At 39.0% G+C, this 15,136-nt stretch overlaps 2 protein-coding genes across 2 annotated transcripts; one reads left to right on the top strand and one right to left on the bottom strand.

The window, feature by feature from the left end:
• Positions 1 to 6,277: 6,277 nt before the first annotated feature.
• LOC124631452 lies at positions 6,278 to 8,403 on the bottom strand. The gene is made up of 3 exons (XM_047165851.1): positions 8,019 to 8,403; positions 6,935 to 7,141; positions 6,278 to 6,501 (listed from the first exon to the last, which is right to left on the bottom strand). Exons 1-3 carry the CDS (start codon positions 8,291 to 8,293, stop codon positions 6,366 to 6,368), a joined length of 618 nt encoding a protein of 205 aa, XP_047021807.1. The 5' UTR covers positions 8,294 to 8,403; the 3' UTR covers positions 6,278 to 6,365.
• A 1,459-nt stretch (positions 8,404 to 9,862) lies between these two features.
• On the top strand, positions 9,863 to 12,354 carry LOC124631491 (hornerin-like). Its single transcript, XM_047165913.1, has one exon. It carries the CDS (start codon positions 10,019 to 10,021, stop codon positions 11,648 to 11,650), a length of 1,632 nt encoding a protein of 543 aa, XP_047021869.1. The 5' UTR covers positions 9,863 to 10,018; the 3' UTR covers positions 11,651 to 12,354.
• Positions 12,355 to 15,136: the final 2,782 nt, after the last annotated feature.

The following is a 15,136-nucleotide window of genomic DNA, read 5'->3' on the forward strand; positions in this document are numbered from 1 at the left end:
TTGGTTTCCGATTGGTTTGTCATTTGGTCTATACCAGTGGTTCTTAACCAACCGGTGGTCCGCGGACCACTGGTGGTCCCTGCAGGTTTTCCAAGTGGTCCGCGACGCTGCTATCCATATTACGTATGTATAGCGGTTTTAGGGTAGGGCGCGGTTGGGCGACGGCCCAGGGCGCCGGATATAAGGGGGGCCGCAGGCGCCCCCAACCAATCCTTGATCAGTATGTTACTCCTATTTTTGTTTTAAATTTCATCAAAAATCGCAACTTACAAAAGAACTGTATCCAAATGTATGGATAGCATCAGAGCCGTATTAACCTATGGTGCAGGGTGTGCGAATATCCCGGGCGCCGCGGGCTCAGAGGCGCCGCGGTACGCTCCGGGACCAAAAAATTTCAATTAAATTAATGTATTGTCGTATAATGCAGGGCGCGTTAGATTTGTCCAAAGGCCATACAGGGGCCCGATTCTCCTAATTTTACTTAAGCGACATACGATTCACGTTCGACTCGATTCGACTGAGATCCGATCCCGACTCGATTACGATTGAAGCGTATGTGGCATTCCGCTATTTTTTCTTTGAAATAAACGTTTTTATCCTTTTCTGTCATTCAATAATCATTTTGTCTGCAAATGATTTACGATTGCAAAATGATTGTACAGCAAACTACCGTATAGACCAAAATTACCAAAATAGCAGACCAATCGCACACCAATCAAATGTCAATCGAATACGATTGGTCTTTTATTAGTAGCAGAATGCCCGATATGGTTAAAACTGCTATTGCGATCATATTGCGATTCGATTTCTATTCGATTTTGACATTATTAACTTAGGAGAATCGGGCCCCTGAATGCCCGATATGGTTAAAACTGCTATTGCGATCATATTGCGATTCGATTTTGACATTATTAACTTAGGAGAATCGGGCCCCAGGTTTAGGACATTAGATTCCAGAAGACGATCACTCGATCTGAGAGGATTAAAAGCATAGACATAATATAGTAAACAGGACTGCGCACTCTTACCCAAAAAACGAGCCGAGTGAAACAGTTAGTACGGAGGCCGTTTGTCCCTTTCTAATAGGGTGACTATGAGATTAAGCTATGTGAGACAAATTCGAATTTGCTAAGATTATTAAACACAGATTGGTATTGAAATTTTAACTTACGCAGTTTGTGACCTTAAAATACTAATAAAGGCTTTTAATAATTAGCGGGAATTAGCAGTATAAAAGCAGGAAGATTCGAAGTGAAGACTGTTTTTTTCTTGTATTTTTGCTTCACATATAGACTGCTGAGCCGTTTATGTCGCCTTTCTTCATTTTTTGGGAAGCTATAACAATAGTACAACAGTTTTAAAATCCACCACCCATATTTTGACTCATTACAAGAATTCATGGGTACCCTAGTTGTTTGATTTACGAAAATGTTATTATTAGCTAACCTGTGGAACGAAATATTGCAACCACCATAGGATTCACTTTTACAAGTATAAACGCAACACTTTTTCACCATTTTAATAGTTTAAATCGTCGACCTTTCTGCGGCTTACGACACTGTCAACATTAAACGCCTGCTGTGGAAGGTGGGCGAACTTACTGGAGACCGTAAATTTGTCGGGGTCCTTGGTGAGCTCCTCCAGAATCGCCGGTTCCAAGTACACCTTAGCTCCGATAAAAGTCGTTGGCGAGCCCAAAGGAATGGCCTACCCCAAGGCAGCGTCCTAGCTCCGTTACTATTTAACATCTACACCAACGACCAACCATCTACCCCAAACACGACTCGCTTCCTGTACGCTGATGATCTGGCCTTGACATCACAGGGATCTTTTGAGGAGGTAGAGGAAAACCTAAACAAGGCACTCGAAGACCTGAGTACCTACTACCAGGAGAACGCCCTAAAACCAAACCCCTCAAAAACTCAGTCGTGCGTATTCCACCTGCGCAACAGAGAAGCGAGTCGAACCCTTAACATCCAGTGGCGAGGTGTACCTATCAGTCATTGCAAGCTACCAAAATATCTGGGTGTAACTCTTGACAGGTCGCTCACTTTCAGGAAAAACTGCGAGAATATCAAGCAGAAAGTTGCCTCCCGCAACAACCTGTTGCGAAGGCTGACGAGCACGACCTGGGGAGCCTCACCAACGGTGCTGCGAACCACTGGCCTGGCACTCTGCTACTCCGCGGGCGAATATGCGTGCCCAGTGTGGAGTCGTTCCGTTCACGCTGGGCAGGTGGATGTAGCACTGAACGAAACGTGCCGCATTATAACTGGCTGCCTCAAGCCGACCCCGTTACAAATGCTGCACCCACTGGCCGGCATTGCCCCACCAGATGTTCGCAGAAGCGTAGCCTCTGGCATCGAGAGAGCCAAACTCGAAACAGACCAACGACACCCCATGCACAATTACACCTCTGTGCCACAACGGCTTAAAAGCCGCAGGAGTTTCTACAAAACCGTTGCTCCTGTCGATGGTGAGGCCTCTCGTGCCAGACGGGATCTTTGGCGATCGAGGAGTTTACTGCCCTCCCCGTTTGTCCCGCTCTTAGAAAGTCTCCCTCCTGGACACGATCTCCCGAGAAGAGTCTGGCAGTCTCTAAACCAGTGGTTCTTAACCGGTGGTCCGCGGACCACTGGTGGTCCCTGGAGGCATTCCAAGTGGTCCGCGAAGCTTTGCTTCGCAACGTTGCTATCCATCTTACTTGACCAACAGAAAAAAAATAAGGTTTGAAATGTAGCCCTTTTACGTAATTTTGGTTCTGAGTCTTAAAAAATAATTAAAATTCCCGCTCGCTTCGCTCGCGTATTCAGAAACTATATGCCCTCGTTTTTGCATTTGTCAACAAACAAAAAGTTAAGTACGTTTGGGCTACATTTTACGTAGTTTTGGTATTGAGTCTTAAAAAATAATAAAAATTTCCCGCTCGCTTTGCTCGCGTATTCGGCAACAAACAAAGAGTTGAGTACGTTCGGGATACATTTTACGTCCGTACGAGTCCGAAAAAATTTCGCGCTCGCTTCGCTCGCGCATTTGAAAGTAGTACTAAACCAAGAATTTTGTAGTTAGTAAAGCGAATGCAGTCACAAAAATCTCATTAAATTAAAACCTGTAGCTTTTAGTTTCTTGCTAAATAATAAAGAAATGGGTGCTAATTATAAAGTGTGCTTGTATTCTTTATCAAAGAACCCTCAATTTAGACAAACCAATGGGGTGGTCCCCGGCAAGCCAAACTTTTGGTAAAGTGGTCCCTCATGACAAAAAGGTTAAGAACCACTGCTCTAAACAGACTCCGAACACAGGTAGGCCGGAGCAAAGATAATCGATCCAGGTGGGGTTTCGCGGGCGGGGCGGACCTTGGGTGCGAGTGCGGGGCTGCCGTGCAGACGATGTCCCACCTAATCGCATGTCCACTGTGCCCTGAAACCTGCTCGCGGGAGGACTTAATGAGCGCATCCGGCCGTGCTCTCGCTGTGGCGGAATATTGGGCTGACATAGTGTAGTCTCATATGACATGTCATCGACTCGAAAGAAGAATAGTTTAAATTGATTAAATACAAAAAATATAAACAAAATTTTAAATGCTGATTTCGCGCCAAGAATGTTCAGGGTTACCGCAAGAAAATAAAAAAAGCAAAATAAAAATTTATGTTGTTTGTGTTTTCAGAATAAATACGAATAAATTAATGTGATTGTTATTAATTTGTTGACTTACAATTGTTAAAATAAGATAAAAATATAAGTGATTCAATTGTTTTTTTGGGAAGACAAAACTGTTGATCACAACATTTATTATGCTGGCAAGGTGTTAGAAAGAGACAAACGGCCTCCGTTATAACTATCCCTCTCGGCTCGGATTTGCCTTTGTGTATTATGCAACCAATTTAGTACCTTATTGCGTTGGAATAGAGTTCATTTTCGTAAATATATATTTTGAGCGTGCGCAATCTTGTTTAGTATATTACATCTATGATTAAAAGTCAAATAGGTTTTTCAATAGCAATATTTAAAACCACCAACCTGACCACCTGACCACCAACGGAATGTCATACAAATCCTTCACTAAGGAATGGCTTAAGTAACCATTAAATATCTCTGAGTGCTTTCTGCTGCTCTGAGTCTGAGAGAGTGGAGGATAGCTACTTTTAATCTCCCAATACTCAAAAATACGTCCATACATAGGCGCCAAAACCAACAAAGAGTTATGTACGTTTGGGCTACATTTTAAGTAATTTTTGTTTTGAGTTCTAAAATATAAAAAAAATTTCGTGCTCGCTTCGCCCGCGCAATCAGGAGCTTTGTTCCCGTGTTTTTGCATTCACCAACCAGCAATAACTTAGGTACGATTGGGCTACATTTTACGTAATTTTTGCTTTGACTTATTAACTAAAAAAAAAATTCGCACTCGCTTCGCTCGCGCAGTCGATAACTACATATGTCTCTGTTTTTCGTATGGGTTTGAATTGCGGTTGGAGGGCGCCGTAGAAATCTCGCCCAGGGCGCTAGTAGAGCTAAAACCGGCACTGTATGTATATATCTATCTTACTTGTCCAGAATTCATCTTACTTTGTAGCAGAAAAAAATGTATGTTTGGGCTACATTTTACGTAATTTTGGTTTTGAGTCTTAAAAAACTTTTTTACAAAAAAAAAAAAAATTAACCGACTTCCAAAAAACACAAAAAAGCCAAAAAACTAATTTTGGGTGCATCGGCCTAGAAGTGGGCTGTCGGTGTCTAATGGATGTTCCTAAGTTAATTTTGCCACCGACTTCTAGGCCGATGCACCCAAAATTAGTTTGCTCTATACTCATATTGCAATCGTAAATAATTTGCATAATTCATTCAAATTACAGAAATTGATAAAAACGTTTATTTAAAAGAAAAAATTGCGGAATGCCACATACGCTTCAATCGTAATTAAGTCGTGATTTGATCTCAGTCGGATGTGAATCTAGAATCGCGCCCCCGGTCGTCCGGGCATTGAACGACATTATACTTCGGCCGTTCAGAGAATGCGTTCCTGACACCTATCAGTTAGTCACGACTAGTGATGGGCACAACATAACACTGAGTTCGTTACCGTTCCTTCAAAATGAACCGCCGCATTATTTTAAGATTATTTTCGTTTTAAATTGGCGGAATCATTTGTTTTATATTTTAGTTATTTAAGTGGAAACCAAAAAAAGGTAATATTCATATAATAAAATTGTTTTATTTATTCTTTGTTACAAGTACATTGAATTGAATGTGCGAACAGAATATTAATCAGACTCCGATTTGCTTGAGGAGGTGGTGTCTTCATCATCATCTTCGCCTACATGTATAATTATATTATTATCAATAACAGAATCAATCCTGATATCTCGGTCTAACAAAAGCCGGGTAATCAAATAAAAACAGATCGAAAACACTTGAAAAACGTGGTCTATGCGCACGAAACGACAACGGACGACTGTTTTAGCGTCACAAAATGGCGGCCCATAACGCCATTTGGGGTTACCATTTTTAATCTAAGTATAAAAATGCGGTTTGGTCATAGTTTTATTTTTATATTTCATAAACGTTATAATTAAGTCTTATAGTCCATTATTTTCCAATTCTTAAAAAGAAAATCAAAACGTATTATTTTATATTATAACTGTATAAGAACAGATTACGATACTTGCCTGTTATTTTTAGCACAGCACTACAAAATATAAACCGCTGACATAACCTTGTAATAGCGCAGTATAGATTTAGAAAAATATTGTTTACCAAGTTATTTGACACTCAGTTTGGCACAAAATTATAACATTCATTGATTATTGATATAATAATGTTGTTTTAATGCTCCTCAATTGTTAAAACGGTAAACAACCAGCAAAAATATTTTTATCGTAACTGCAACGCCATTGCAAAGTTACGTCGTCAGTTCAATCGCGACGTGTCAGGAACGCATTCTCTGAATGGCCGAACTATAGTATAATATACTACATTATTTATTTACCTGGGAAGGATTGGCGATTAAACTAACATTCGCATTAACGAATTATAAACGAATTATCTCCGTTTTAGAAGACAGTTTTATTTTAAAAAAAGGGCTTCGGGCAATGTTCTGCGACGTCAAGTAGTTCATTAATATTTCCTAATCTTATCTAAGTAATTCGTAACTGCGTTTACGGAAATAGAGAATGAATGAGCTGACTGAGATAAAGCTAGGACTTAATTAAACTATTCCTCCTGAGATAGGTAGATATCTAGGTAAGATTTGGGGTGTGTAAATAAAAAAAAATCAACATAGCTTTCAATAGGATTTATTAGGCATAAGTACGGTTTAATTTTTAGGCAAGTAGATACTCTTAATATTTATTTAGGTGATTAAGAAATTAGAAATTGGCAAGGATTGGCCGGCAATTTCCAAGAGCATCAGGTTTGTACCCAGAAGGACATTGGCTAGGAACACTTATAATATTTCTATTGGAATCGCTAACATCAGACAAGGCCTCGTATTGAATTTGCAATCTGAAAAAAAAAGTAGGTATAGTTATTGTGTTTCATTTATAGGAACGTTGACTTTCATGAGTCAATTGAATATCTTAATTGTCCTCCCTTATCACAGATTACTTCAGAGGATTAAGTAAGTTGTAGCAACATGTGTTGTGTTGTAACTACTAATCTATGTAGGTATAAGGGTTTGCATGGCATATTTTGTGATTTATGATGTCATCAGAGGTTTCCTTTTTACATCTGTTGTAACTATGCTCTCTAGATCTAAGTATATATATCGTGTAAAATATTATAAAACTTAAGTATGTTTAAGTGAAAAACAAAAAAAGCCGTTTTGGTAGTTAAGATTAATTTCAGACAAACTTTTTATACACTCAAGGTTGTCTCGTATATTATGGTCCTCATAAGCTAATACTACAATTAACAAAAATAAGGAATCCTTACCTACCTTCTCCACACATCACGGCATTGACCATTGACGTATTGTTGTCCTGGAGGACAGTTAGGGGGAACCGTCACAACATTTTTCGTGTTAGGTGTCCTCTTCCATATATCGCGACAGGATCCATTAATCCACTGTTGGCCGGGGCGACAGTTAGGTGGCACAGTCACTACATTTTTCGGTGAATTATCGCTATATTCCAATTGACTTCCACTAAAAAAAAAACAAAAGCAATTTACACCTAATACTTCATAATAAAAAGTGGTCTTAAAAAGTAACGGGTTTAGTACATGCTAGGGTTAGACCATCAACTGTGTTCAACGCCATGGTTTATGCCTGGTACTAAAGCCGGTACTTTCTTAGGATCACGTTTTATATTAATGATAAGGTCTTATTTAATTCCGAGTATAGGCATTCCCCCATTGTAATAAATTTAAAGTTTTCCTTATTAGGTTCGTGTTGTCTTGTCATTATGTATTGATTTTATTTAGGTAGGTACCTACTTAACAAGCATTATGAACAATTATGATGTTTATCAATGAATTAGGTGATTCTGTTAATTCAGTCAGATTAAGATTTCCCCCTTCTCATTTACGAAACATTACATGAAAGAACGGCAATGTTTTCCTTAAGTTTAAAACTAGTTCCTTGTTGTTGTTGTTGAGGAACTGAACGAACTAGCATGTTCGGTTATCGGAGGGGCGACATTTTTAAACTCACAGAAGTTAAATTTTCCAAAAAAAAACGTGTTAGGCACTCTGCTAATACCATTTGATGTTTCCACCAAATGTTAACATCGTGTACTTAGGTACTAGGTATTAAGTTACGTACCACTAATACCTTACGTTAAAATGTCATGAACAATTTGTACCAAAAGGATCGGGGACAAATATTTTTAACCGTGATAAGCAATTTCACAATAAGATATATCTTATCTTCATTTCAGTCTGTAAACACAAAACTTCTGTGTTTACGGTCAGTCTTACCTACTGGTTATTTAGGTGCATTTTATCTCGGACAGAAAAAAATAATTGGTTGTAATAGAGCGTCAGTGGATGTACGAGTAGGTAAAAATGAAACGCAATCTTACCTGGCATAATTTTGCGCTAGAAGAGCTTTGATCCAGATGTCACGGCATTGTCCATTGACATAAGCTTGTCCTGGACCACAGTTGGCTGGTACTGTGAAAACGTTAGCAGGTGCAGCAGTAACTCTCCAAATGTCACGACATTCTCCGTTCACCCACGCCTGTCCTTCGGGACAATTCGAAGGAACCGTCACCACATTTTGCGGCCCAATATCGATGTTAGGTCGGGCACTACAAAAACTAGCAAGGCAGTACAGAAGCGTTACGATAATAATCATTATACTTATTGCTTGCACTTTATTGCGAAATTCTTTTGTTAAGCGACTGCCTGATGCGTACTTCAAGATGAGAACAATTGGACAGGAATCTTAATTGATTTCTGATTATATTTATCACTTTTAACGTTGTTTATAGAGTAGATAATCGAGTGACGTAGCAGATAACTTATCACTTCTTGATTTATTTATACAAAAGGGGGTTTTGTAGGTACTCACAGGTACTTGTACAAATGTATACAATGTTACCTTTAATAATATATATTTCTTCCCAATTGTTCCCTTTGTAACCCAATCAATTTATCAATTGAGGGGTACTTAGGGTACAGTATATGCCTGTGTTAGTATTCCCAGGGATTCTTAGTATGTCAATTTGTCCATTGGGATGAAACATCCTATGCACCAATGTTGAATCATGGCGAATAGTAACGTTTTGCAGGTGAACTTAGAGTACAAAATCCATCTTACCCACCGACATGAGCCACTGTCGTGGACTCTAGTCCCTGCTGGCTGGTGTGGATAAGTAATTTCCTGTTATTAACCAATAGCTGACGTGTTTGTGTATCACCGTTCCTGTGTTTCTAGAAAGAGAATAATTTTAATCCATATTGAACAATTGTGGGAAATTGTTATAGACATTACCCAATACACTTTACCTACTTTAGCTTTTTCTAGTTAATGTATATGTATATGTAAAAAAATGTATGGTAATATTTCAGGTTCCTGAAATACTACCATACTAATATTTCAATATTTCAAGTTCCTAAAATATTACCATACATTTCAAGGACCTTCTGTAGTCGTCATTAAGCACCTAAGTAAATGATCCAGCGTCCAGCCAACTTCAATGCTCCGTTTGTTAGACATTTGGCACTTAGGTATCAGTCTAATTGCCGGGCGTGAGCTTTATAGCTTTTGTGAATAAATATATCCAATGGTTCATTATTTCAAACTATAGGCCCCGGCTGTCACTAAACATCCTTGGCAGTCATTACGGGTAGTCAGAAGCCAGTAAGTATGACACCAGTCTAACCAAGGGGTATTGGGCTGCCCGGGTAAGAGGGTTGAGGAGGTCAGATGGGGCAGTCGCTTCTTATAAAGCGCTGATACTCAGCCACATCCGGTTAGACTGGAAGCCGACCCCAACATAGTTGGGAAAAAGGCTCGGAGGATAGGATATTTTTTCCAAATAGCATGCTATTTCAAGATCAAAATTTTTAGGCGACAAGGATAATCAGGCAAGAGCTATTTACGAAGTTATTAGAGATTTGCAAATGTCTCACATGACACTTAGGTGTGTGTACCATCTCTTTATCCTACCATGTAACATGATTGCATAACCATTTGTAAACTATCGAAGTTTGCAACATAGTTTATCGATTTCGTGAAGGTTTGTTTTGGTGCTCAGTTGTTTGGGTTTCCATGGATGATATTGATTCCACGAAGGCTTCATGTTGTTTGCGTGTGGTCCATTTATAGCGTTAGCGTTTACCTAGGCACTAACGTAGGTCACAGCACCTATGTATGTATTGTAAGCATGTAGGTACTTACATCTGTAGTGCGCAGTAGGGTGGGCGGTCAACATTCGACCATATTCCTCGGTCGATTCATTTAACGTTCGAGAAACAGAGTGTATTACGCGACGGTATAGTGTTGACGTACAATTGTAAAAGTGAAAACAGTGAAGTTAAAAAAACTGAACTTTTGTTAGAATACAAGGACTCAAATATGAATCGGAAATATATTTTAGCGGTAATCGCTATTTTATTAATTGCTTGTGCTGAAGGCAGAAAAACGTCTGGCCGAAGTCGTGGTTCGGGTTCTGGCCGGGGATCAAGTAAAAAGACAAATTATAATCCTCAACCTGCACCAACTTCATTCAGTAATCCCCAAGCTTCAGCTCCTAAGCCAACTTTATTCGGCTGGCAGGAGCGCCCTGCTCAAAAATCAAACACCCAAACACTTTCTTCGTGGCAATCAAAGCCGTCCAGCGGGCAAAGTCATTCGTACCCTTCTAGTGGAACAGGATTATCTGGTGACAAGACTAAACCACAAGTTAATCATGAAAGTGTTCAACGAAGTAGTGCTCCTAATAATTTAGCTGGTCAACAACATACCAACAGTCAACCAGGTCACTCTTACCCGTCATCGAATGGTTTGTCAGGAAGCGGTAGTGGATATCCTCAGCAAACTGCTAGCAAATATCCACAGCAACAAGGATCTGGAGTATCGGGAAATACTGGAACAGGACAGACGGGATACCCACAATCACACGGCCCAGGATTATCAGGAAGTGGGCAGCCTAGTCATAGCTATCCACAACAATCTGGCTCCGGTAGCGGCTACCCCCAACAATCTGGCTCTGGTAGCGGTTACCCGCAACAATCTGGCTCCGGCAGTGGCTACCCACAACACAATAGTGGAGGACCTGGATCCGCTGTCGCACCACCACCGTACAGCGGCCCGAATCATCAGAATAACTATGGAAATAATTACCACCCTCAAGGTCCACCTCCTCCTTATTCAAATTACGGCTCTAGCTATGGAGGTATGGGTGGGCATGGTGCGTATAATCCAGGATATGGCTCTCAGGCACCAGGATACTTTGGAAACTATGGAAACTATGGCAAAGGAAGTGGTGGTATGAGTCGCACAGGAAGCGCTCTTACGGGAGTTGGCATTGCAGGCGCTGGTATTGGAACTGTATTGACTGGATTAGCTCTTTGGAATTTGGCGCGGTCTACTGGGCAGCATCACCATACCGTTATTTATGACAACAGAGGTCAGCCCGTAGCTGTCGCCCCATCTAACGATACCGCTCCGGTAGCCGATTCAATTTTAGCAGATTTAGTAAATTGCAGTTTGACTATAAGCAATGATGACAAAACTGAAGTGCTGGCTATTCCCTGTTCTATTGCGACTTCATTTACACCGGAAGCCGATGTAAAAGAGTCCGGTATAAACGAAAACAAAAATGACAACACAAAGTGCACTATTACAGTTCTTACAAAAGCTGGTAAAGAATTTATGACTACTATACCATGTTCGATTCTTTTAAACACCGCTGCAGAAAATAATGTTACAGAACCACCTTTGGTAGTTGATGAATCAGCCAATATAAGTAATGTTACTAATGACGCAGTCATCCAAAATGGCACGTTAATGGACAGCAACGCCACTTTAAGTGAACCAACGGCACTCAGGCTATCTGGTGACGATATTAATTTGGATGATGCAAAATTGTCGCATTTGAACTGCACTCCGCATTCCGGAGAAATAAGAGACCCTATCAATCCTTGCTTCGCTGTAAATCATAACTTGACGGTTATCCCATTACCAGCCACAGAGGAACCAAAATAATTATATGTATGTATCTGTTTTAAGGAGGCAATCAATAGTCATTATTAATATAATACTCTCTTTTGTGTGTGGAGTTAAAATTTATTATAATAAAGAGAACATTTGAAATGTTAATTATTGACTTACGTACCTGTTCGTATGAACAATCCAAATATAAAATATATTAAATAATAGTTTACTTTATTTGTCAGAAGTGTAATTCGAAGTCCAAAAGTATTTTTCAGTGTTCAGTGTTCCTCACAGATAGCACGTTATTGTCTTATTTGAATCATTGATCAAGTTAAACGTTACACCATTTGCATTGATATTGTAATAAAAACACAAACATACATTTCACTCAGTATTTTCTCTATTATTATGCGCTATGAGAAAATATTATCAGAGTTTAGATACAAGGGAAAAGCTAAATTGGCTTTTGACATGTGCAAGCAGTACCCAAATGACTCATCGCCGAATTAAGCCATTGTTTTGATTTATACATAAAGTATAATTAATTATTTACCTATATAATAATTATTAATTATTATCTGGTGTGTTTGTGTGAAAATTTGATACATGTCACTAACTGAATTTTATTGCACCATTTGCATAAAACTTTTAAATTGTACTACTCGGTACCTCATTACTGTTGAATGAATTAGTTAAGGTGTGTAAGTATATAAATTATCGTAATGTGAGGCAAAATATATTGTTTGGATTGAAAATAATGTGTATTTTATTTATTGTAAATCTTGACCGCAAAGCACCTGTAGCTTCTTAATCTTGATTTAATTAAGTTTGTACCCAAGTACCTACACACACTATGACGGTATACAACCAATTGCACCTAAATTCTTCACTTGTTACTAATTTTGTAATTCTATAGCACCTCAATAAGGAAATTATGACATTCAAATAATTAAAGGAAGGTTATTGACCCCACTCGAGGGGTGTCCTTCAGTAAGTATTTTATCGATAGCGTATTTAGATAAGTTGACCTTAATTAGGAGTACCTGGTATTGCATCTTAACTATCAGTTTGGCAAATAAAAGATTCAAGTGATAACATTGGACGGAATTAACTAGGTACCAAGTGCTGGATTTTTCCTTAATTAGTTACAAACGCAGAGTTTGTAACTCATCATCCTCCGAGCCTTTTCCCAACTATGTTGGGGTCGGCTTCCAGTCTAACCGGATTCAGCTGAGTACCAGTGCTTTACAAGAAGCGACTGCCTATCTGACCTCCTCAACCCAGTTACCCGGGCAACCCGATACCCCTTGGTTAGACTGGTGTCAGAGTTACTGGCTTCTGACGAACCGTAACGACTACCAAGGATGTTCAATGACAGCCGGGACCTACGGTTTAACGTGCCATCCGAAACACAGTCATTGGTGTCTAAGATATACTTAGAAAGTACATACAAACTTAGAAAAGTTGCACTGGTACTTGCCTGACCTGGAATCGAACCTGCGCCCTCATACTTGAGAGGTTCTTTGCCCACTAGGCCACCACGACTTTGTAACTAATTAAGGAATTTTTCCAGAGTTTAAATAATCTCAATAAGTTCAAGTTATTTTTTATTAACTTATACTGGAAAATATACTTACCACTTTAATGTGACCTCTAACTATAAAAAGGGAAATACGAAGTAGGTCCCTGCTAACAGTGCTAACCACATTTCCCACCGACAAACCAAATTCCAAAATCACAAAAAATTAAATGGTAAGTTTAGTAGATACATGCATACTTACTAAGGTTGGCATAAGTGGCATGGGGACCGTTGTAGGTTCTTAGAACAGTCTTTTAGAAATCTCTTTTTATTACGGTGTGACTCCGTGTGACGGTTTGTAAGAACAAAAACCATCACTTAGTTTTGTGGATAGTCAACTATTGCAGTGCCTAGTCACCAAAAAAATTACAAACATGTTACTGCTACGTTGATTTGCCCAGTTCTAGAGTGATGTCGGTAGGGCCTTTTTTGGCATTCAGTTTTTAGGTTTCTAAAAAAGTGTTTTCCGATGTTGATTATACCTACGGAATGTAAGTATTTCAACACGTAATAAATTGCAGTCTAAATAATCTATGTAGGAAAGTAAAAAGTAAAATTCTCACGACCACAAGCAGAATAAGTAGATAAACATACATAGTCCCTTAAAATAAAGAATCCGTGCATGTCTGTTGATCTACAAGTGAATTTTTGAGAACTGCCTACTTCGATTCCTATGGGATCCTATAATCATATAGGAACTGACTATGGAACTGAAAAAAAACTGTGTCATCGGTGTTATTATGGCGCATAATATAATTTGTGGTCTCGGAGCACTTACTCAGACGACCAATTATTTAATCTAAGTAAGGTAATGCTGTTAGCACCTACTTAAGTACCTACCACGTAAGGTTCAGTAGTTTCGGAGCCTTAAGGGTACGTGGTCATGATTCCTACATTTCGGCAACCTGTCTCAGCGAAATTCGAACAACTTATGATGGGGAGTGAAGAAAAATGTTTTAAGCCGAGGAATCATACATAGGTATACATATATATATATGAATAACATTGAGGTGCGTTACGGTTCCAGTTAATTTGCTGACACTGAATCAAATAATCAAATAGTGTGTAAAGCGGTCATGATGATTTGATGAATTGCAAATCTATAATAGGTAAGTAATCTACTTAAGTGCCCAGTTTATTGTCTACTCTCATTAATTTTATCTATGTATCGTTCTTTTAAGTAGGATGTGATATGATACCTTGTACATTGTACATAACGTGTATCAATAACGTGATTTTAACAATGTCACACACATGTCGTATAGATAGGTGCAATATGTACATATCTAATATGGCAGGTGTACACCGTGTACAGAGAATCGAATGCTCAATTCGACGGTCACGATATTTTAATTTAAAAGCACCGATAACACGTCTTTTTTATTATCCATTAAAAATCATTTGACCGTTTATTTAAATATTGAAAAAGGTACTCGCCTATTATTCTGATAATATTATATGATTAGGTATACCCAAGTAAGCTACAGCATCATCTGCCTAGCCATTTCTTAACGACGTTAGGGTCGACTTCCAGTCTGATCGGATGCAACTGAGTACCAGTATTTTACAAGGAGCGTCTGCCTATCTGACTTTCCTCGACCCAGTTAGGTACACGGGCAACAAAACACTCCTAGGTAAGACTGGTTGTGAGGCTTACTGGCTTTTGACTACCCGTAAAGACTGCCAAAGATGTTCAAATGACAGGCGGGGACGAAATCGGGGTAAGATGAAAAAACTTTAATATCTCGGTAAGTAAAAGGTAATAAGTAGTAATAACTAATACAGTTATTGATCCACAGAAGCATTAAATTATAATCAGTTACAATGTCGACTTTAGTAATTAAAAATTATAACGGCAGAAAATAGGGAATCAAATTGAATAAAAGGAGAAAATAAGTCATGCAGATTATTATTTAAATGTCCCGAGAGATTCTGAAAACAATTGGTCCAGAAATCTG

Source organism: Helicoverpa zea, chromosome 6 (genome assembly GCF_022581195.2).
Source record: "Helicoverpa zea isolate HzStark_Cry1AcR chromosome 6, ilHelZeax1.1, whole genome shotgun sequence".
NCBI classification, from domain to species: domain Eukaryota; kingdom Metazoa; phylum Arthropoda; class Insecta; order Lepidoptera; family Noctuidae; genus Helicoverpa; species Helicoverpa zea.

Bases quoted from the DNA above. Each gene is read 5' to 3' on its own strand.
- LOC124631452 (XM_047165851.1), bottom strand. From the start codon at position 8,293: ATGATTATTATCGTAACGCTTCTGTACTGCCTTGCTAGTTTTTGTAGT. The intron at 7,142-8,018 runs GTAAGATTGCGT...TTTTTTTTTTAG, and splicing joins CTAGCGCAAAATTATGCCAG to TGGAAGTCAATTGGAATATA. The intron at 6,502-6,934 runs GTAGGTAAGGAT...TTTTTTTTTCAG, and splicing joins TGCCGTGATGTGTGGAGAAG to ATTGCAAATTCAATACGAGG.
- LOC124631491 (XM_047165913.1), top strand. From the start codon at position 10,019: ATGAATCGGAAATATATTTTAGCGGTAATCGCTATTTTATTAATTGCT.